The 23,043-nt window shown below is 37.2% G+C and overlaps 1 protein-coding gene across 8 annotated transcripts in view; it reads left to right on the forward strand.

Annotated features, from left to right (window-relative positions):
- Positions 1-23,043, forward strand: part of YAP1 (Yes1 associated transcriptional regulator) — a 90,448-nt gene that overhangs the window by 58,919 nt on the left and 8,486 nt on the right. For 2 of the 8 annotated variants that reach the window (XM_075081919.1, XM_075081896.1), the window contains 3 exons: positions 9,167-9,360; positions 10,868-10,915; positions 22,121-22,251. In XM_075081919.1, the coding sequence (XP_074938020.1) occupies positions 9,167-9,360; positions 10,868-10,915; positions 22,121-22,251 (373 nt within the window). The remainder of the gene's footprint in view (positions 1-9,166; positions 9,361-10,867; positions 10,916-22,120; positions 22,252-23,043) is intronic. The other 6 variants (XM_075081880.1, XM_075081903.1, XM_075081885.1 and 3 more) reach the window with 3 other exon arrangements.

Genomic DNA, 23,043 nt, shown 5'->3' on the forward strand with positions numbered 1-23,043 from the left:
GTCTAAAACCTGAGTGCTCCAAGTTGAAGATAAGAACTTTGTTCTAAGACTCAGATCTAAGATCTTTGAAGTGCGCTTGAGGTCTTCAGCTACACCACTTAAATGGCAGTAAAGTCTTGTTGTGGCTCAGATGTTGATCCTTCAAGTCTCTGCATTTGACTTTAGAACAGTTTTGCATTAAGAGAATTCACAAATTTGAAAATCTAGGGAAGAACTAAGTATGAAAGGAGGGTCTTCTGCTGCCAAGCACAGGCAATAATAAAACATGACATGGGATCAAAGGAATGGGGATGGGAGGGGGGTCCTTAGGCCTGTATCAGCAGGATTCTTTGCCTAGTGGAGCATCTGGTACAAACATGCTGTCCTACCTTCTCAGTGCCTTTGCATGCCTTGTAGTAAAGTAAGGGGCTTCAAATTACTTTTTTTTTTTTTTAAAAGCAGGTTATTTTTTAAGAGAATTGGATTGTCAGGTTGAGCTTGTGTTATGGACTGTTTTGTCTTTTACTAGCTTCTGCTATTGTCCGTTAGTCATTCATCACAGATCTTACTGGTTTTCTTAAGCCTTCCAGATAAGTTAGTATGTTTTCTTGATAGTCAAAGAATACCTGGGTGGGAAGCAGATCAGCTATGCATTCTGAGTGGCTGGAGTTGGTGAAGTAGAACATCATCTGCTTTTTCTATAAAATTAAATTTCCTAGAGCCAGTTGAAGTTTGGAATCATTCAACTTTATTGCTACAAGTTTCCAAGAATAGGCTTTCTTATCAAATACCATTAAAGGGATTTTAACTGTTATTTAAGTCTGCAGATGATAGAATTTGTTTCTGAAATGGAACTTAAAATGATTTGCCTTTTGAGGATACTTAATTTGTTAAATTTGAAGATGGGATGGTGAACTTGAAGTAGGAAAATACCAGAAACTGGGAGTTGATTTCGTGTCATTGTTGGTTTAATATAAGTCTTGTGTTTAAACAGTAGCACTCCATTAGAGCAGTCAGGCAAGTGTGTCTGCAGGAATTGGAGTAAAACAAGATGCTCTTTCAGTTTTCATGTTATTTTATCCCAGACTTCAGTTTTATAGGTTTGTTACTAGTGATCATACCAGTGTTACACAAGTCCAGTCTTTTTCCTTCTGTTCTTTGAAATGTTGGAGCTGCCATATGGAGTATGAAGTAAAAGATGTGACCTCAGATTGAAGTCATTGCCACGACTTTATTTTTATCACTCCCACTTACAGATTATGTTAACGTTTTTTGAAGTTCTGCATGAATTTTGGATGAGGGGGAAGGCAAGGCAAGACAGTGTTTAATATCATTATGGAAAGTGCCACAGGGGCTCTGTGTACAGTAGCTACTTGAACTACACAAGTAGGAGAAGGAATAAAAGTGGTAACAGTAGGAGTATAGAGAATGCACATCAGGATTTTCTGCTTCCTTTTTTTGTAATGTAAGAACATATACCTTTGGAACAGTGAAAAGGGCTTGTTCAGAAATACTGAAGTAAAGTGCACCTGTAGATTTCACTGAAGCATGTGTTTATCATTTCCATTAAAAAAAAATCCACACAAAACAACCACAGAACAAACTTGAAATGCATTTAAAAGCTTAAGCTTCAGAGCATCTGCTAATTTTTAAGTATCAGAAATTAAAAGGAAATATTCCATAGTGTTGCTTTCTTATCCCTTACCTGTCCAGCACTTTGTTTAATATGTGTTTCTTCAAATTAGTTTATAGAACCTTGCCAGAGGCAGATTTGTGGAGAAGATAGAACTAGAACCCTAGACTGGAAAACTTTTCAGACCTTATGTCTGGTTACAGTGGCATTTCAGATATTTAAAGTTCCAGATCTGCCTTCCATTTTTGCACAAAAGCAGCGCATGAGCCACAGTTGGTTTTGATCTGCAAATTCAGTGGCATATTCTCTTTACATGCTCTCTAAAACAAAGTGGATTTCACTCATCTGAAAAGTATATTGGTATTAGATTTTTTGTTTTCCCATCTCTGTTTTTCCAGAACAATTTCAGGAGATCAGATAGGGTGGGGAAGAGATTTGTGTACTTTGGTATGTGTGTCAGAAAATGTGTACAGATGGAGCAGCATTGGTTTTCAGCGAACCAGTGACTTGTGTTGAAGTGAGCTCGTGGCGAATCTGCAGAGGCACATGAAATTTCATTAGTAAGCATCGCTTTGTAATAGGGGATGCTGCCCTTATGGTAGTGACAAAAGACACTTAATAGTTGTTCGCCATCATATCAGAAAGTGAAATCTTGTTTGTTCAAAAGCAGGATGTATTTAGACCTCTTTACTGTACAGAGTTCACTGAAGAAATCATTAAATCTGTCTACAAGTATTGTGTAAGGATGCCGTTATCTACTTGATGTAGAATATCTGTATATTAACAAAAAGCAGGGAAAAAACCCACACTTATATAAACCTACTGCCCTGACAAATCCTTAATAAAAGTTTATACATGTTTTGGGTTTGGTTTGGTTTTCAGAATAATTTCATCCTGTTCAAAAAGGAGATTTATTGGTAATGGTGTCTTAATGCCAGTAAAAATAATGTGTACTTCCAGTGCTGTGTTAGAACAGCTGTGACAGTGAAAGAAAACTACACTCCTAATAGGGCCCTTTCTTCCACCATATCCTTCTAACACCGCAGTTTGCATGTCTCTGTTAATGAGCATACTACGTTAAAAATCGAAGGTGCATCGTTTTTAACACATCATTCGTTTTCTGTAATCTAAACATATATACACACACACAACAATTATATACTCTAATCGTATATAATCTAACATTCAAAGCTTCAGCTTTTTTCCTCCTTGAACTTGATCACATTGAAATACGATTTCAGTTTCTTATATATGGTAAAAAATTTTGCTCTGTGTCTTTATACTGTTGATTTTTATTTTTTTAATTACAGTAGTTTTTACTGGATTTTGTAGTTCCTGTTCAGCCATTTCTAATGGTCTTAGGACATATTAAAAAAAAGATGCAGATGTGCACATGCATATACACAGGGTTTGTTCCCCTGAAATAAATTGAAGGAAACCTGCATTAAAAAAAGTTTTCATATTATTTTATAAGAAGTTATACAGAAGCGTGTGTTTTGGCATAATTAACCCAGGAAGTATTATGTGGTGATTAAGCAGTGAAATTGTTAGCAGCTCATATCGTTATGTAGACTCTGCTGATTAAACTTTGGTCTAAAATGTGGACTAGCTTTGATTACATACATTTTGCCAGACATTCAGTGGACAAACGCTGGGCCTTGATGAGCTCAGAGTCTTGCCCTTTCTGTAGTTTTCAGTGTTTCATACATGTACTTTAAACTTAGACGATGTTAGTTGAGGTTTCGTCTCATAATAATCTGACCTATGCAGTGTGTCCTACACAGTTGTCTGTAGTACTGATACCTACACTGTCAGTTCTATTCTGTATGAAGATTTAAAAATAAAGTCAAATATTTTAAAAATTGTTTAGACTTCCAAAATTAAAACTGATTTCTTTTTAAAGAATGGGAAATGGTTTTGTTTATATGCATCCACTGAACAGAAGTTTCTTACAGCTATTTATGTTACTGCTGCATCTCATTTATATTTGCTTTTCTGGCTGGCCAGAAAATTTCTGTTCTTCTTAAAATGGCATACATTGAGCAAAGGTGCATTATAAGTATTGGTATTGACTTCTGTGGGGAAAAAAAGATCCATGAACAGCTGCAAAAGCATTTTACTCTGGTTTAATTTCCAGTGTGTTAAGAGTCTGTCTGTAGATGCTATAGTGCCTTAGTGGTAGTCAGTCAATCCAGCTGTTGCACCTCTGCATTTTAGGATACAGAAAGACTTTAAAACAATAGCAGCTTTATCAAAGAAAACAAAGAACTGTTTAAATTGATTTATATTGTTTTGTAAAAAGGTGCCATATTGATAGAAGAACAGAAAGAAAAATATTTATTGCATTTATCAATTACTTGTATTCAAATGAAAAGTAATCAGTCTGTCGTTTGGACATGCTTCTGTAACAGATAATATTTTCGTTGGATATATTTTGTTTTAACCAAAAGTCCAGCTGAGGAGTGAGTGAATTTTTTTTTTAACCTAAGACACTAAGATTTGTTTGCACACTTAAAACAGCAAAATGAGCCCGGAGAACAGTCCGTTTCAGGTACCCCCCCTTACTCTAAGCTCCAGGATTCTCAGATTAATCAGACACTGAAAACAGAATATTTTATTGTGCTAATTTTTAGATTATTTTCTAACAGCACCAGTATGAAACTGCAGCTGGGATTTCCTTAAAGTAATATAGCAATGCATTATAAAGAATACAATCCAGAAACATGACTTGTATCCTGATTAAACAACAAATTGTTGTACCAAGTCTCTCTAAAAAAGCCACTTGGAACAAGTTTTTATTACTTCCGAGACTCATTCTTTCAAATCCTCTGGTAATTTTTTTTTCTTCACAGCTCTTTTCAGTTTAATCAAAGAGGATTTTTGCCTTTGTTGCAGTGTTGCAAACTAGCACCATTCAAAAGCCTGGCCGTAGCCAAAAATGATGCACAAAACCTGTCTAGTTTCCAAATGAAGCTGAAGGAGACAAGTACTCTTTATCAGTTGCTTCAATGAAAACATTAATTCTTATCGTTAAGAACAGTAAGTTATAGTATGCTCAGATTCTGAGCTTTTTTGTTGTTGTTTGTTCAAATAAAGAACATTTTAATCTGCAAATTTTAAAATCAGTTTTAGTTTTGAAGGATGAAATGGTAAATGCAAAATAAAAACCAGCAGACATTTAGCTGTATCTGTTAATCATTAAGGATGCTTTTACAGCAATCTTTGCATGTAATTCTGCACAGGGGATAGGTACTGTGTTACTGCAAACTGTCAGTGCCCTGGGACGTGTGATTTAAATTGGCATAGGATCTTGGGAGAGAATTAGCCTTTTATGTTTGAGTTGTTAACAATCTGTTGGCCTTTTCTGTCTAGCACCAATGACTGGGAATTGTTTCTCTCTCTTGGTTTGTGGGTTTTGGTTTTTGTTTTTTTCCCCATTAAGGATGTAGACAGCAGTCTAAACTTTTTTCAGTAACTGTCAAGTATTATCTCCTACAGTACAGAACAGGCATTTGGCTGTAGAGTTTGGACAGTAGAACGTTTAATGTGTAACATTTGAAGACCACTAATTCTCTGTTCTCAAAAGCATATTGCAGCTATTACAATTGACTGTATTCTGCAAATTGTGAAGCTAAGCCATGTTATAGGACGGCAAGATCTTTTTTATTGTATAAAGTTGCCCGTGTTTTTAACTTGTCTGCCCCTCCTCCTCCTCTCTCAAATCCCCTTCTTCCAGAAACAAAGACTTGTTTGTTCCTTCTCTGCCTGTGAGGTCTTTGCAGCCTCTGCTGTGTGGGTGCAGAGCCCCTTATTTAAATGCTTTCCATACCCATGGAAGGTAAGGAGCAGGATGCATCAGAAAACTGATAAGTCCTAACTCTATTAGATAAATGCCTTTATCTACTTTTTATTGCCTTTAAATTCAGAGTACTTAAAAAGTGCTGTATGTGTCAGGATCATCACAAACGCATGAAGTGTGGAAAAAATAAAATGTGCCTACCTGAGATCACATTGCTAAGCATATTCTTTGCAGTGCAGAATTCTGCAGTCATGTCCTCAGTAAGTAATGGACACTTGAGAGTTAAAAAGAAAAAAAAACCAACACAAACCACAAAACAACCCAAAACCAAAACGAACAAAAAAAGCAAACCAACAACAACAAAAACCTTTAAAACTCTGTTTTTTCCTGTCACTTGAGACAAGATGTGTTTTCCCTCTTTTCATTAAATACTGTGGTGGAAATGATAGAAAATTACATTCTTTCTGTTTCCCTTGAAGATAGCACACGTGTAATCAGTCAAGATGGCTGAAAATCATTCAGTGTTATTACTGTTGGGTTTTTTCCACTGGTTCTTTGCTTGGGTGTGTTGTTAAGTCAGTAAAGATCAGTTAGCAATATTTTCTTTTAATGTCCAAACTTTTAGTTAAAAATAGTTCCCTTACATGAAAAACGTCTCCGTGGCCTGTTTGGGGACAGTTTAAAATCTTGTCAGTAGGCAGGAAGAATGGAGCAAACTGTGATCAGAGGGAACAGGAATAATACAAGTAGCTGTCAGAAGGATATAGGTATATAAAATATGAAGACCTTGACATGAGAGGGGAGTTATTTCCAAAGATAAGTATTAGTGGAAAAGAGACCTAGAGAATTAATACTTGTATGGTACATGCAGGATAAACAAATTCATAGGGATGTTAGCGATGTTGCACTTACGTGTTTAAGTAAGGTTAGAAACTGTTACATTTTTATGAGGTTATCTGTAACATGACTTGGCTGTGAACTGCATGAGGCAGGGACTCCAAAACCGTGATTATATAATTGAAGACTAGACCATAAAGGCAGCCTTTTTAACCTACAGAAAATTGACACTCTTCAGCTTTGGGTACTTAATTTTTACAAGCTAGGTAGTTTGCTTTTAACTTAGATGTGCTTCTTTCAGGTGATTGTAATTTTCTAACCTTTGTCCCTCTTTACTTTCCACTGTAATTGACTTTCCGTCTTGTTTAATAACAGGGTTTGAATCCTGGAACTTCTGAAGGTTAGTACAGATTTCTGCTTGAGTTGCAGAAATAGCTAACAGCAGGAGAAGGCTGTGTCTGTTGTCCCCTACTAACCCCCTTCATTGTGTGCTTTCAAGGTGAAAGAGGGTAAGATGTAAAAAGCAAACGGCATAGTTCTGGTTCCAGAGTTAACAGGATTCCAGGTAAAAAGAGCAGATATATTCCCAGCTCCAGCAGTGTCATGTCCAGCTTGTCTGGAGCTGCTAGATGGGCTGCCGTTCTTTTGCATTGCTCTCTCTAGCTTCAACTTCGCCCTAATTTGGTAAATATAGGTAGTCTAATTGCTACCTATGGTAGCAAAAATAGGTAGTCTAATTCCAGCAGAGATTGCCCAGTGGAGGTCCTGGAGCTTGTAATTACAGTTCACTGCTCACATCCTTGTAGGACAGCTGTTGGCACTGTTGAAACTTTTGCTTAACAGTTTCTGGTGTCTTGGAGCATATGAACCTTCTGTGTGTGTTCAGCAGAGGAACAAGCTGTCCTGTCTCTTCCCATTGCTGGCCTAGTGACCACAGCTCACATGGCAAAGCTGGCTGATTTGCCATCCTGGTCATCATCTTCCTGAACTTCAGTTTTGATGGTGAAGTAGTGCTGGATGTCTCATAAGATCAAATGCTTTATTTTAACCTTTAATCCACAGCAGTGTCATCTTCCCACTATTTTTCTTCCCCACTGGTTCATGATGGGACTTACAGACTGGAGTTGAAGCTCCAGCCCTTTGTATTCACTCTGTTGTTTCTACTTGGCATTGGGATTCAGTTTCTATTCCTACTTCACCTGTTCACTTACCTTTACAGGAAGTTATATCTTATTTGAGATCATATGTATGAAGCTGTCTTACAAGAAACTACACACAAGATTATTTCAAATTACTTAAAGCTATTTGCCACTTCATTTTATGTTGACTTGACTCATGAAAATGTGACGCACCTGTCCATTAGACTATTGACTCTGTGCTGGACCTCTGGAATAGCTGAAAGGGTAGACTAGAGAGTTGAGTCTGTAACTGGTTTTGGCCTTTTTCTTTTTTCTTTCCTGTTCTCACTCAAGCATTCTTCTTCATATGTTACCTCTCAGTGAAAAGATGAGCTGTGCCGAGGGGAAGAGGGAGCAAGGCTGTGAAGCAACAGCCATTTTCAGTACTATAATGAGATAAATATATTTAGGCTTTCTTGAACAGAAGAAAAGCACTACTGTACCTTAAGTTGAACACTCAAAAGACAGTGGAGACTGAAGATAATACAGATTCTTTTATGAGATAATTCTCCTTGCTTATGATATTTAGAAGTGTTAGTATTCAGGAATCCTCTATATGTGATGAAAAAATTAATTCAAACTAATACAACAGATGGTTTTCTTTGCACCAAGTCAGCCTGTCATCCTAAGAGAAGCTCACTCCCTTTTTTTTTTCTTAGTTCCCACAAACCATAATCCTCCTTCCAAGGGCGAAAAAAATGTGTACTGCTCTCCCATCACTGCTTCGGCAAATGCATTCTGCAGCATATTGTGAATGTTAACAGATTCAGGCTGTTCCAGACAACAAGAACAACTAATTCCAAAACAAAGCACCTGAAAATAGTGCCCTTGTAATTAAGTACGTTCAGCCTTTCCCAGCCTGCTCTCTCACTATGGGAACACCAGTGCCTGTGTTGACTTAAACTATACTGGTTTCATGTAGGGGAAAATTCAAGCCTGTCAAGTAGATGCATCCCAGTCAATTTATAACATAAAACTGTCTTAGGTCTTGCTTTTATGGGGGAAGGGAAGATGTGGGTTGTCATTGTGCATCAGACGTACAAGATGACACTTTTTCTTCTGCACACCCCAGAAAAGATGCATCGCTTACTTTTGTAGGGTAAAAGAAAACAAAGCACTAGCAAAATCTCTTCTGTGTTGATGGCAGTATTTTTGGCTGTACCAGCTATAATTTTGCATGTCAAGATGCCCTAAATGGAGTCTGTAATACTCAAAACTTGATGTGAAAAGGATGTGAATGATTGTTGCTTGACCTGCAGCACGTTGGAAAGAATGGTAGCCTTTCACCAAATGTAGTTTGATATAAGGGAGGTGATCTGTTTTGTCATTCTATGTGTTCTCGAGATTAATGCTTCTAAGATTTCACATGAATTAAAAAAGTGATTTTATTATTTGTATCTAAAGTGAGAATAGTTTATTAGGAAGAATAGAGATCCTTCTAATTAAACTTGAAATATTTTACTGCCGCTTTTGAATTTTTCACCAACTTATACATATAACTGGTTTTAGAAGCTTTTAGAAACCAGTATGTACTCTTAAAATTGAGACTGTTGCATTGATTTCACAGGAGTAACACGTGAGCATACAGTTCACCCTCAACATCAGTGCAGCTGCGTGTTTTGTACTGTCATGGCTTGTAATTTTGTAAAGTTTTTAATATATGCCTTCTAAGGATAATACTTTCCTTGCATATATTTGTCTGAATTTCATTTTCAAATGTATATTGTTTTGGTTCCTTAGCCATGAATCAGCGAATCAGCCAAAGTGCTCCAGTGAAACAGCCACCCCCTCTGGCTCCTCAGAGTCCCCAAGGTGGTGTGATGGGTGGGAGTAGCTCCAATCAGCAACAACAGATGAGACTTCAGCAGCTACAGATGGAGAAGGAAAGGCTGAGACTGAAGCATCAAGAACTGCTTCGGCAGGTGAGGCCACAGGTTAGACACCTACTTCCACTATTTCTTTTGTATGTTGTTTTGTTTGGGCTAAGTTGTTGTTTCAGTGAGTCTTAAAAACTGGTGACTACGAAAAGCTTTGAAATCTAAAAGGGTCTGAATTCATTCTGTTATTGGTATCAGCTTGGTACTGAAAGCATCTGACTTATCAGACTGAAGGATTTTGCTTTCCTCCCTCATTCCTCTCTAACAAACCTCTGCAAGAACAGGCTTCTTTACGATGAGGATGACATCATGCACTGTTGATACGATTTGGATGTTCCTCTTGAGAATATATTTCATATTCATTGAGTTCCAACTCATGCAAAAAGACAAGAAGTTGGTTCCCACAGCTGCTTTAGTTCTCCCTTTTAAGTGGAGGAAAGTCTTTCACTTTTAGAACCTGTTGCACTCTGTAGGATTTCGAAGTACTTTTGAAGTTTATATAAGATTCACTGAGGAGACACTTTGATAAAATCTTATCTGTTAAACAGTGGAGTGGAGCATGGAACAACTGAATCACTCGTGCTGCATTTTGAACCTGTGGTTTTCTTAATACTGAAGAACTTCAAACTTCATAATTAGGCTGCAAACTATTCTTTTCAGTATTTTTCTACTCTATGAATATAGCTGTAGCAAATGTTAAAGTGTAGGACTGGACATTGAAATCTCTGGATTTTGAATTCAGGCTTGACTTCCTTTTGACTTTAAGCCTTCTGGTTCAATTTTTCCATCTGAATGTTTTAAGAGTTACTACCGTCTGTGCTAGATACTTAGGATATTCTTTGGTTTTTTTGACACTACCAGGGAAAGCACTAATCGTTTCCTTGAGGAAAACCTTCTAAAATCTTACCCTGTTCCCTTTCACTTTGGGTGATGGGCCTTGTATCAGGAGAGGATAATATCTTAATGTCCTCAAAGTCAGCTTTTCTCTTTCTTCATCACCTGCAGTATTCTGTCCTGGAATCTGACTCCCGTTATCCCCATTGTAGTCAAGGCCTGTTTTGTAGGAATCTTCAGCATCTCTTGGTGTAAGATGGGTCATCTTTACAGCTGTTACTTTTTATAGTATTCTAGGTAAGAATACATTGCAAAGGTGGCATCAGGACTTTCTCTCCGCTTAAGCACCTGGGCTTCTGCTGTTCCTGCTTTGCTATTAATCCACCAGCAAACGTTTTACCCTGTGCTAGCATGCTTCTAGGTAGGCCTTCTAATTGTCTTCTTGCCTCAGTTGTCATTAAGAACCTGACTAACTTTGGACCAGGTGACAGCCAGTTCCCTTCATGTTGTTTTCCCTGGTCATTGAGCTTATCTGTCAAATATGCATTCTTGGTAAATCTGTGAGTTTTGTTTCACTCTGTCGTGATTTTCATAGTTTCTTAACTCCCTTATCCTGTCTTATCTGGCCTGTCTTGGGGACTTGATACTACAAGATGGTGTTTATAAGACAGCCTGCATAGGCAAAACATGCAGCTAAAGTAATTTTTATCCATCTTATTTTTACTCTTAGGCATTGCGGAATATCAATCCCAGCACAGCAAATTCTCCAAAACATCAGGTAGGCTCTTAACTGATGTTTCAGCATAATTAGAAAAATGAAGATTAAATTAGGCTAGCAGAGGAACTTTATGCTACATAAAGGCATTCTTTAAAAAAAAAAAAACACAAAACAAACAAAAAAACAACAACAACAACAACAAAAAAAACACCAAAAAAACCAAGCTCTGCCATACACATTTTTGAACCACTTCTTTGGTCATGACCCTAATGTTATTTTTAAGAGTGTTGTGTTACCACAACACTATATCTATATTTAAAAGCAAATGAGGAATTCATTGCACCTTTTTCTGCATTGAAAACAACCTTCTTGTTTAGCATTCTTGAGGATACTGCTGTTCCAGCCCCGATGTCATCAAGATGTGTATTTAAAGCAAGCCTCCCAGTATATCTAAGGTAGTAGTTTGTGACTTTTAAGTGCTGTTCATATGAATGTTCTTATCAGTTTGTTTAAACAGGTATGATCTTAAGGATGGCTATCTGTAATCAGTTAATATAAAGTCACTTGAAATATTTATGACTTTTAGGCATGTACAGTGTGACAGAGTTTTTGAATAGGTTAGACTAACAAAATAATTGCTATGGGGATATAATATGTAATTATTCCATTTTGACATCTAACAGGCCCCTGCGCAGATACCTTTTCTGTATAGGAAACAACAATTTGGAAAAGCCTCCCAAGCTCAGGCCAAAAGGAAATTGGTTAAAATGTGAAGCATAATAAACAGTTCAATGCGGATTTCTTTTAGGCTCTTAAGAAGTTGAATACGGAGTGAATCTCTGAAAGGGTGGATTGATGGATATATTCAGAGAGCTTCTTACTTGCTATTGCTAACAGTATTCTTAATCTACTGGTTCTTAGGACAATATATTGGCTTGTATTGTACTTTGTTTTTCTAAGAAAAACACTGTAAGCACTAGGCAAGAAAAACAGAATAAACAAAAGTATCCTGTGTTCAGAAGCCATGACTACTGGTGTACCGTTGCATTCTGAAGAGTACCACAAAATTTGTATGTTGCTAGTTCTCTGGAGAGGATCATCTTTAAAAAAACAACAACAACAACAAAAAAAACCACCAACAACAAACACCTCAGACCTTAGGAACAGTAGTGACACCCTGGAAAAAATACTTTCTTGTTTGGCAACTTCAGTGCAGCTCTAAAAGTAAAACTCATTTACAGAGCATTAACCACATAATGATCTCATTGATCAATATTAGATCCTATTATGAAGGAGGACAACAAAATTCTGTAAGAATTGCTGGTATACAAGGGAATAAACAGAGAAGCACACTCCTCCACACCAGTTGGAAACACCTTATCTTCTGCCACAATTAGGTCATTCAGAAGGGATGTTTTTCTTACTGAGTGCCAAAAGTGTATTCTGTGTTTTCTTGTATGCCTGAAGCCCTGTCATACAATTTTTCACTCTTCCACAGTAATTTCTTCCTGTTTCCAGCTCAGAAATATGCAGCAAATGGAGAACTTTGGGATCAGTTTCATATTTAACTCAGTAAGATCAGATTTTTGGAACTTCTGGAAATTCTGGCTTAAAACACTAAAAAGCTGCAAAAACTACAAGGGACCTTATTGATAATTCATTAAATATATATGTAGTGGTCACTCTGCTTTGTTTGGGATGGGAACTGATGAAAGGATTTATGCAAAAATCAGGATTCCAGTTACATTTAAACTGGCTTCATACCAGGCTCACTTGTATAGTCACCTGCCTGGGATCAGTTTTATTAGTTTGCACTTGCTAATGAGTCAAGCTGTGTTTGAGTGATCTGGTGGATAGAAAAGTAGGCAATCATGTCAACTTAAAAGTTCTGTAGCACTAGATTGTTCATGTTGTATCATCTAAATATATTTTCTGTGTTTTCATGGGTCACCTCAAAAATGTAGCAAGCAGCCACATGTAGAAGAAGGTGCTTAGAGAACTGCTTCTGAAAATTGTTCTCTAAATGCTTCTTGAGGCTTTGTACTATAGAGGCAAATATTGTCTGCCTTTTCCAGTGATGCTATTATCTAAGTCCAAATCTGTACATCCTATCAGGCCATAGTCAACCTAAGGAATCTGTGAAAAATGTAGAAAGTACAAACATTTCTTTGGTCAACTTTTTCTTTTTGACCAATCCTTTCTTTCCTTTGTGAATAAAATTAATGACTTTTAGAGGAATTATCTGCTTTCATGATGATAAACCTGTGCTTGGGGGAAGAATAATAGCTTCTCTTGATAAAATATAGATGTTCTTTTAAGAAATACTGAAAATAAAATCTTCACATGTTCAGTGCTCTTATTTGTGGGGAGACTAAGTGTGTTTTAGAGAGGGATTGTCAAGGTCTTCCTTTCGTAAAGAAATTATATTACACCGGCATTCTTGAAGCTTGCCTCTATGGGTGAAAAAAACTGAGAAATGTTCCTTTACTTTTAACTGGGTCTCTGAGCTTTTCTTATTCACAGAATCAAATAGGTTGGAAGGGACTGGTGGAGGTCATCCAGTCCATCATCCTATATCCACCCCAACCTCCTCTTCCTTCTTGACATTTTTGTCCACATAACCTGGATACAGTGCCAGTTGTATCCATATCTTTGGTCAGGTTTTTTTGGTACTGGGTGAAAATTGTGTCCTTGCCAGTTTTTCTCTCTCTGCCATGATACTGTAGTATCCTGTAGTGATACTAACAAAGTGTTACATATGGAGGCCTTAGCACTTAACTCCTGGGAAGATTAAACAATTGCTTGGCTTCATCCTTTGTAGCAAGTACCGTGAAAGACACTTCTTGTTTGAATGAGGATGTATTTTATTATAATTCTAAAGATGTTCAAGTCAAAGGTATTTAAAGCAAAAATTATAACTTCCACATTTACTGTAAACAAGAGCTATTGATGCATCCAGGGAATTTGAAAACACCGAGCATCTGTACAGTTACTTATGCCCATCATCAACAATGATCTGTGAACACCTTAAAGATGCCTACCTGTCTTAGTTAAGAGATTGAGTGACTTGACTTTCTTTCCATCCCCAGTAGCTCTCCTTCCAGTTTCCTGCAAATAGCATTCAGTTGTCAGCAATGTCTCACCTAAAGCAGATGTCAGTCAACTTTTGTATAAATCATAAAATAGGCTAGACGTTAGGTAACAGATTTCCTGCTTTCAGGTATACAATGGAAAGAGAGAGAGGCAAATACTACTGAGGTACTGATGGCATTATTCTTGGATGTTGTGCTAAAACTGGAAGATTTCTGTGTTTTTCTGCTGCTGGTATTACGGTATTTGCTGGTAAGATCAGGATACTACGTAGCCGTTTACATGATAGGTTCTTCTGTATATGCTTGCTCATTCTGTATCTGCTGCTTGTTTCGAGCACTGAATGGAGATCCCTGTCTGAGAACCAAATACTGCCCTGCTTCCTTGCTACTCTGTTCAGTTGTGTTGTCCAGCTTACCTTTGTGTTATGTCTGTGCTGCTTTCTTGATAGTTCTGCATACCTGGAATGTGGTCTCTGTTCATTGTCTCCATTCCTTTGTCCTTTTTATTTTATGAGGTACCTCTCATATTCTCTGTCCTGTTGCCCTGGACTTACTTCTTATCAACTTCTGAGTGATGTTCTGGAGACTCCCCTTCTCAGTGAAGAATTTGTAAAGACGTGGCCAGTCTGTCACCGTTCGCTGAATCACTTGGTTTTCTTTCATAATTTTTTGGTATTTGCTCTTATTGCATAAAATACGAGCCCTTACAGTACTGAATAGTTACTGGGTTTGAAATATTATTTTAGCTTCCTATGATTTCTTTTTTTTAAAAAACGTTCATTTTAGCTGGTGTTTGACATCTTTCATCAGCTTAGTTGAGGCGACTTCCAGTGTTCCAGGAAAGTATTAGTTTCCTAGGACACTGTTACTATTTTTTAGTAAAGGATTTTTTTCAATCAGTTTCTGTGTACACCAATACAAAGCTGTGTTACTGTCAGATTTGTGACATTTTCTAGAAAATAAGGAGTGCATTGTTAAATACCAGTACAGTCTTTAATTCTGTACTCTTGAACTTCCATGATGTTAGTGACGCTGGATGTTTTGCTGAGGACTTGAGGTTTGGGAGGTTTTTTTCCTCCCCTATAATATGTCTTTAAATAACAAGATATACTTATGTTCAAATCTTAGTGGAAATGATGGGCAATAGTTATTTTTGTTAGTATGTTTCGTTAGTGAATCCTGAAGTGTTGTCCCTTGAATCTCTTGTTTCCCACCCCTCCACGTGTTTTTAATCTAGGTCAGCTTCAGATAAATGACTTGACCTGAGTGCATCAAGGGTGTTGATTCTGGGGGAGTGGTGTTGGGTTTTTGTTGCTTTTTGTGGGGTTTTTGTTGGTTTGGGTGTTTTTTTTAACAGATATGACATACTGATGCCAGTCTTTTTTGGCTTTTCTGACCAGTGAAGATATGACCACTGGTATTCAGAAACATTTTTGAAAATTACATTTACAAGATTGAGGAAGAAAATAACAAGTCGCAGCAGATTCATAGCTGAGTTGTGTCCCTTGGTTTTAATTTGCCTTATTGCTTGATATTTGATAGAGAAAATGGTCTGTGATATGTCTTACTCTAAGAAAAGTTTTGAGGAGGGCTGGCTAAGGCACAGTGAAAAGTCTTTTGAACAAAGTGTTTTTCCCATTTAAAAATTTTGCTTCCGATTTAACTTTTTTAAAACAATAGTCACAAGTAATACCTGAATCTTCTCATTTTATTGGAAGTAGATATTGTATCCCTCCTTTTGGTGTGTTTTATTCACTTGGTAGCTCTTTTTATTAGTAAGGTTTGCTTTGTCCTTCATGGTTTCGAGTGTTCTGTTAGATGTTTCTTTTGTACAATGAACAGAAATTTTTACTGATTTCTTACTTGCCAAAGTCAGTAACAAAATGTTACTGGAGAACTGTCATACAGATAAGGGAGCTGAGCAGCATGTTTGATATCGTAAGTAACTTGACGATTCCAAGTAGGCAGAAATCAATTGTATACATTTATCTCAATTATCAATGAACTGTTGATATGTTATCGTTAGCAGGAGTGTTTTACTTCATTAGGTAACAAACCGTTGTTATTCATTGGATCACCTTCCAAAAAACTTTGTTACTAATGAACTGACTTTATTCTGTGGCAGTAAATTCAGCATGTAACAACAAATCTTAGCAGATTCCCCCTACTTATATTGGCACCTGTTTCTAGGAAATCACTTTTATTTTAGGTAGCTAAAGGTTAGTTCAGATAATCTAAGTACCTGTCATTTACTCTGCATTAGTTGCACAGAGCTTTGTTATAGAGTACCCACAAGGCTTACAGGTAAGGCAGCATACCTATGCAGTGCCATCATTTTAGAAATTAATTCAGAAGAAGGCTTAATCAGCTGTCTAGAGCCATCTGAAACTGGGGCTGAAGACTGCAGCTGCGGAGTTGTGTGGTATTTTTTAAGCAAAATATTTGCTTCTCAATAAAATGACTTCTGAGTGAGAGGTCTGGTAGACATGCTCTGGCAAACTGAACTACAGCAGTTTAAGACATAAAACTCAGCTGTCTACCAGAGATTGCCTTACTAAGGCAGCAGAGCAGGATGTGTTTAACATTGGGGTTTTTTTCATAATCTAGTAGTGGAAGCATTGGTGTGGCTACACTGCAAGACAGATCAGACAACTGACCTATCAGAAAAATTATTTTTCAACTAGGCTTGTTTTTCTGACTTGTCTTAGTGTATGGCCATACAAACGCTAGTTCCAGCTGAAGGGAGGGGTAAGAATATGCAGTCAAAGGCCTTCTGTAACTACCAGTAAAAAGTCACTGTGGAATTGCCCCTGGGTTGTGACCCACAGTGACAGAGATCAAGGCACACATCTTCCTCTGCCCTGTCTAAAAAAGTCTACTTCTAAAACGGAAAGTTTTGTCAGCATCGGGAATTATTATTTAAGTCTCTTGTACTTCTGATGAGCAGTACAATAAGGTAGTACTTTAAAGACTGCCTAGATGGTTGGACTGCAAGCATGGTTGGACATAAATAGGCAAATGCTATTGAAAGGGCTAGATTTGCGGGGGAAGGGTATGTTGGCTGCCATCAAAATATACAAAATGTGGAATTCAGCTAGTTTTACTGCAAAAACAACATTGCTTTTGTTCAGCCATCTTGGGAACTAAGTGCCTTAGATGTTCTTTGGCTTTGAAATAGTATGGCTTCCTTCCTTGTTGAAAACCATAGATCTAAGCGAAACATTGTGTATTGGTTTGTGTGACAAAAGCTGTGGAGTTTGCTTTACACTCTTGATTGGTTGAAGTGGGAAATGTAATTCTCATGTTCTACTCATATACTCTAGTATTACGAGTAACTTGAAAATTCAGAAGCTCTGATTCTGCTTGCAGCACCTAACTTTTACGGATTAACAAAATAATTTTATTGCTTGCTTGTGAATGTAGATCTTTATGGATAAATACCCTGTCTAAAAGTCTACAGAGTAAATCAGATCTCCATTCATTGCCTTTATCTGGTTTTTATGCCCCTAATTGGTTCGGGACACATTCTGTGGCTGTGTATGAGTTGTAGCTCACTGAATGGATTTCATGGAGTCACTGGTGCTGCTTGCAGTTGCAAAACTTAATCACAGAGGTACTGCTAAAGCAGTTGGTCAGCAGAAGATATGAGTCATGTTGACCTGAGTACGAGCTGGCCGTGAATAACAGCTTTTGCTAGCAGCAAACAAAAATTGGTAGAGGGAGGCCATCCAGCTCTGCATGACCTTCATGATTGCTGACTCCTGCTGACACGTACCTGCCTTACTGGAGCTCTGAGACACCCTGGCTGGGCAGGTGCAGTACTGGAGCCATGGGCAGGTCGATGGGAAGAGGAGTGTGAAGCAGTGGCACAGTGAAAGACTGCAAAACCAGCCAAGAAGCCAGACTGTATTTACAAATGTCTATTCCAATTTATGCTGCCCTATCTGTGCTTGCAATGGAGTTGCTTAGAAGCTTTTGTTCAGAGAATGTTTATGCAGAAGAGAGTACGTAGCATCGAGTTCTTTGCCAAGTGTATACAATACAATTGCCTATCACTCTATCAGTATTACCTCTTTAATTTTGCTGGTGTTCATGATTGCAACACTGAATGATTTACGTTTCCCCCTTACTCTTCACTGATTGCACAACTCCTCATTGCTGAATTCCTTTGCCTTCATCTGTCCACATGTTTTCCCTGTTTCTTTAGTACATATGCTGTAAGTTTGGCCCTCAACAAGAATGTAAATACTTAGTCTGAAGAAATAACTGGTGCTGAAAGTCTGCCCCGAAGTATTGTGGTCTTCTCTTTCTCCTAATACTTCTCTCACAACCCAGTGAAGCCTGTGGATCATTTGACAGTTAAGCAGTGTTTTGAGGCAGAAATGTTACAATTGGCCATTTAAAAGTAAATTTACAAAAAAAGACCCAATTATAAGGCTATATCAATTCAGGTTGAGTAGCATGTCATATGTTTAATACAGTAAGAATATGATACGTGAGTTCCACAAGGGAGTCTCTTAACTTTCCTCAAAAGTGAGATGAAGATAAAAATAGAAATGCTCTGAAAAGAGTAATTTTCTAAAGTTAATTTGGACATGGTGTAAATGACCTGGAACTTCATGTAAAACTTAATCTGTATGCAATTATAAAAAACCAAAATGGATAAGGTCAGTCAGATAAATTACACAATGCTGACCTTATTTTTAAAATGACTTTGCTTGAGGAGATGACAGATCATTTTGGTCTTTTGTACAATAACCAAAATTCAGCTTTGTGTTAACAATAGGAATGCTAAGCTTTTGTTTTCCCAGAGGTACTTAAAAAAAGTTTGACATAGTAACAAAAATAGGATGAGATCAAGTTATAGAAATCTAAGCCAGGATTTTGTCATGGTTTTATTTTTGCCTCCAGACTTTAAATACTTCTAATAAAGGATATATTTTAAAGCATGAACTAAAAGCCTAGAGTTCACATTGCTGTCTTTGGAGCTAGGAGAGGCTTGTACACTCCCATACATTTTTTGTAAGTATAGGAAACACATAACTTTTTCACTGAAAGTAAGTTTTATAAGGAAGAAGAAATAAAGGGGTCATTCTTCAAGCAACACAACTTTAGTTTCCATTACTTGCACGTTTTAGGAAAAATAGTCTTAATACACTTTTTAGGGCTTGTAGAAAACTGTGCATATCTTATGAAATGATTAAAAATGGCTCTGTATTTGTTTCTGAATAGCTTGTCTTTTTTGGTAATTCCGTTCTCTTTCAGACTCACAGATTGACATAAATTTATTACTTGAATGAGTAATGAAATAACGTTCTTTCTAGGGAGAAGTGCTGTAGTTCTGCTTCCGGAATAGGTAGCATTAATGTTACTTACAAATAGTTAAAAATAGTTGTAGTTTTGCACTTTTAGCACTGTTGTTGTTGAAACAAGGATAAAAGTAGTATTAATATTAAACCTATTTCACTACATTTTACGTCCTAACAATAAGCAGAATACAGTTCTCTCTCCTGGTTTAATACTTTTCTTCTTATTTGGGCCTTCACTGAAATGTAATTTTTCTTCTTTAACTGAGCTTTAGCAAGTTCATAAATTTATGAACTTTAGCAAGTTTATAAATCAATGAAACCTGAATATCACCTACCCTCCTAAGGATTTAGAATATACAAAGGTAACTTTCCCATTTTTCCAAATAGCTTATTCCTTTTTACTGACTTTTTTTTTCTTAAGGTACAGCAGAGGAAATTGTCATTTTTTTTTCTTTTCTGCTGTCAGTAGCTCTTGAAAACGAGAACCCATAAGGATTTCCCCCACCCAAACTATTGCATCACGAGGCAGTGCTGATTGGAAAGGCCAGGCCTACAACACAATAAGATACATCACTTTAGTGCTTTTAAATACAGAAATGACTCAGTGTTGGTTTTGCTTCATCATTACTCTTTGGGGCCCTGGTGTGTCATTAAGCCTCTTCCTCAGGCTACTGGCACTTTTGGCCCCTTCGCTTCATCTTAGTTGGGCACTGCAGCCTAGGGAAATAAAAACGCAACTCACAGATCAAAGGAAGAGAGAAAGGAGGAAGGACAGAGCATTCTTGCCACAGCCAGGTAGTTGTAGCTACGTAAGAACAGAGCACGCAGTTTGGCAGCTCTGCTATCAGAGTGGGGAAGGAAGGTGTGCTCTATTCCAGTTATGAACCCAAGGCTGAAAATATTCTGGAAGTATTGGTGCAAAATCAAGTGGATTTTTTTTTTATTTCCCTTCCTCTTTTTTTTCACGGGACAAATAGCAAGGTAGAATTAATTAATAGTAGCTACATCGCACAAAGGCAGTATCTCAGAGAAGAGAAGGCTCAGGTGACATCTGGAAGAATTCTGATCTCCAGAGGAAGGGCATAAAGATTGTGATGTGAGCGAGTGGTTCTTGAGCCATTTCTGGGATGGCTGCTCTAAACCTTCTGCCTTCTTCAGATCACCATTTTGGAAGCATTCCAGGAACCACCCCACCCCCCTTTTTTGTTTTGTTTCGGTTTTGTTAAATAGATTGAGTCCACCTTCTTTGTATCAAGGCTAATGTGACTGGTAGAAATCTGTAAACTTAGCTGTGAAGTAATACCTTACCATATAGTCTTTGCACTTGGTTTTATTACATTAGCAAATGAAAATCATATGGATAAGCTTATAGAAATTATTAAAAGGTGCCTACCATCCTGTGACCTGAAAATGGGGAGAAGCACTATTACTACTATTTATTAGAGCAGTGATCAAGTAAGTGGTGGTGAGCAGAAAACTGGGTTTACTTGGAGGAGGCAATTGGGTGTGACGAACACAAAAAACAGTGGTATGTTTGTACGCTTTCTGCAAAGGTCTAATCAACTGCAGTGAGAAAACCTTCTAGTACAAGACGTGAAACTTGGGATATGTAGAATAATAACCCACAGGAATGGGAGTGAAGCATATGCAGATCAGAAAAGAAGGAAAAACAGGTGGTAGGGAAGCATTCAACATTTGGCATAATCTGCTGGAAAAGAAAATAACCTTATTTTTTTTAAAAAAAATCACTTTGAAGAATTGGAGAAAGGTTATTTTTATATATTAAAAGTCTACACTAGTCCTTAGGTTCATAATTGAGAATGGATGAAAGCCTCTCATTTTACAAGTGAGAAATACTGAGTATTGTGAAGACTGAAAGATTGGGTTTGCTTGAGATTAGCATCCCAGGCACAGCCTGGAAACCACATTCTACTAACGGTAACAAGATAGCCAGCCAATTTCTTTACCAGTCTCTACATTAACAAAGCACAGACTGGGTGAGCCATTGATGGTGTTTTAGGAGAGAATTATTGTATTTTTTACATGTGTAATTCATAGATTACCTTTTAAAAAGGGAGAGGGGGGCCACTGGAAATTCCATAAAATGATGCTTATCTCCACCCACCTTTAATTTTGTGTATTTTGTGTTAAAACTTATTAAATGGTAATGACAAGCTTTATCAATGGATTGATTCAAGTTGGTACACAGTCAGATGTGTAAAAATATATCTGTAATATAGGTTTGTTACTTCAGAAGTACAGCGTCTTACTAAGAAATTGCTAGGGATTTGAAGAGCTTTAAGATTTATGTATGGGACAAATCACTGATTTGATCAATCAGAAATTTTAAAATGTATTCCTCAAACAGGAGGATTGAATGGAACTTGCAGGGAAAGACTTTAAATTTTGCTGAGTGAAACAAGCAAGGTAAAGAGGAAACCAGGGACTAAATCAGAACTGAAAAGAAATGGGGGAAAAGTACTAGTCAGCAGAGTTAGACAGACATATCTTAGGGGTCAGATAATGTTTACAGTTCTTTTTTTGATCTTAAGAATAGACTTAGTAAAATGACATTGAAGTGAACTAGGAAAGATTTGTGTAAATGTACGGAGACTTCACTGTAAATTATATAAATATCTAATATTGATATAAATATCTATAATACTGGGCTTGACTGGTGGAACTTTTCATTATTGAAGCCAGTGAAAATTTTTGCTTTGTCTTCAGAAACTTAATTTCATTTAAATCTTGTAACTGAAAACAGTAAAAGCATCAATTATCTATCATGTCATGTGTTTGTGTATCTGAAAAGTTCATTCAAATGCCTAACGTGATCTTTCTTTCTCTTCCTCCTCCTGTTTTAGGAATTGGCTCTCCGTAGCCAGCTTCCAACAATGGAACAAGACGGTGGATCTCAAAATCCCGTGTCATCTCCTGGAATGTCTCAGGAACTGAGAACAATGACTACAAATAGTTCTGATCCCTTTCTCAACAGGTTTGTAGGAGCAGCTACTAGAGGGGAACAAATTGATTTAGAATTCTGTTTGGTACGTGTAATAGTTTATTTTGAACATCTGTCTGTGCCAGAAGCCACAGCTGTAAATGAATCTTTCCTTAAATGGCAAGTCTAGTAAAAGTTGAGGATTAAAAGCTGTCTCCTGTGGGAGGAAGTAGTCTGTTCAGACTTGTAGGAAGGTTTTTTATTCAAAGTCATAACATGTTTGCCTCTGCATAATCTGTTGACTAACAGTCATTTCAAATTACTGACTCAGAAGAATTTGTGAATAGCTTGCTGTGAGATCAAATGAACTGTGAGGCACATTTAGGACTACACCTTGAGGTTCATTTTAAGGTTTCTCCATTCACCCCTCCCCTCCACTTCAGGTATTTAATTAAGCAGTATTTTTACCCTGTTAATGTTAGGTCTACATATAGTGGCATGTTTCATTTTAAATGCTGTATTATTTTGAAGCGGATCTTTCAATTCAAGATTTAGAATTTTGCAGCATAGGCTAGTCTTTTTCATGTATCTTTTTCCTTAAGCCCTCTGATTTGGAATGTGTTGTTGGAAATACTGTTCTAATTACAGATTGCAAATGCTTCATACTAGCCATTAGAACTTTTGAGCAACTTCTGCAGCTTGAGATAAGTTGTATCTGTTTTTTTCCTTAGCATGCTGGAAAGAAAAGATGAAAATGGTAAAGTACTCAAATCTCCAAGCCGCACAAACTTTGAATTAGTGGAGTAAAAACGTACTAACATTTCAGCAGCATCGAGTAGTTAATTT

This window comes from Phalacrocorax aristotelis, chromosome 1 (assembly GCF_949628215.1).
Source record: "Phalacrocorax aristotelis chromosome 1, bGulAri2.1, whole genome shotgun sequence".
NCBI classification, from domain to species: domain Eukaryota; kingdom Metazoa; phylum Chordata; class Aves; order Suliformes; family Phalacrocoracidae; genus Phalacrocorax; species Phalacrocorax aristotelis.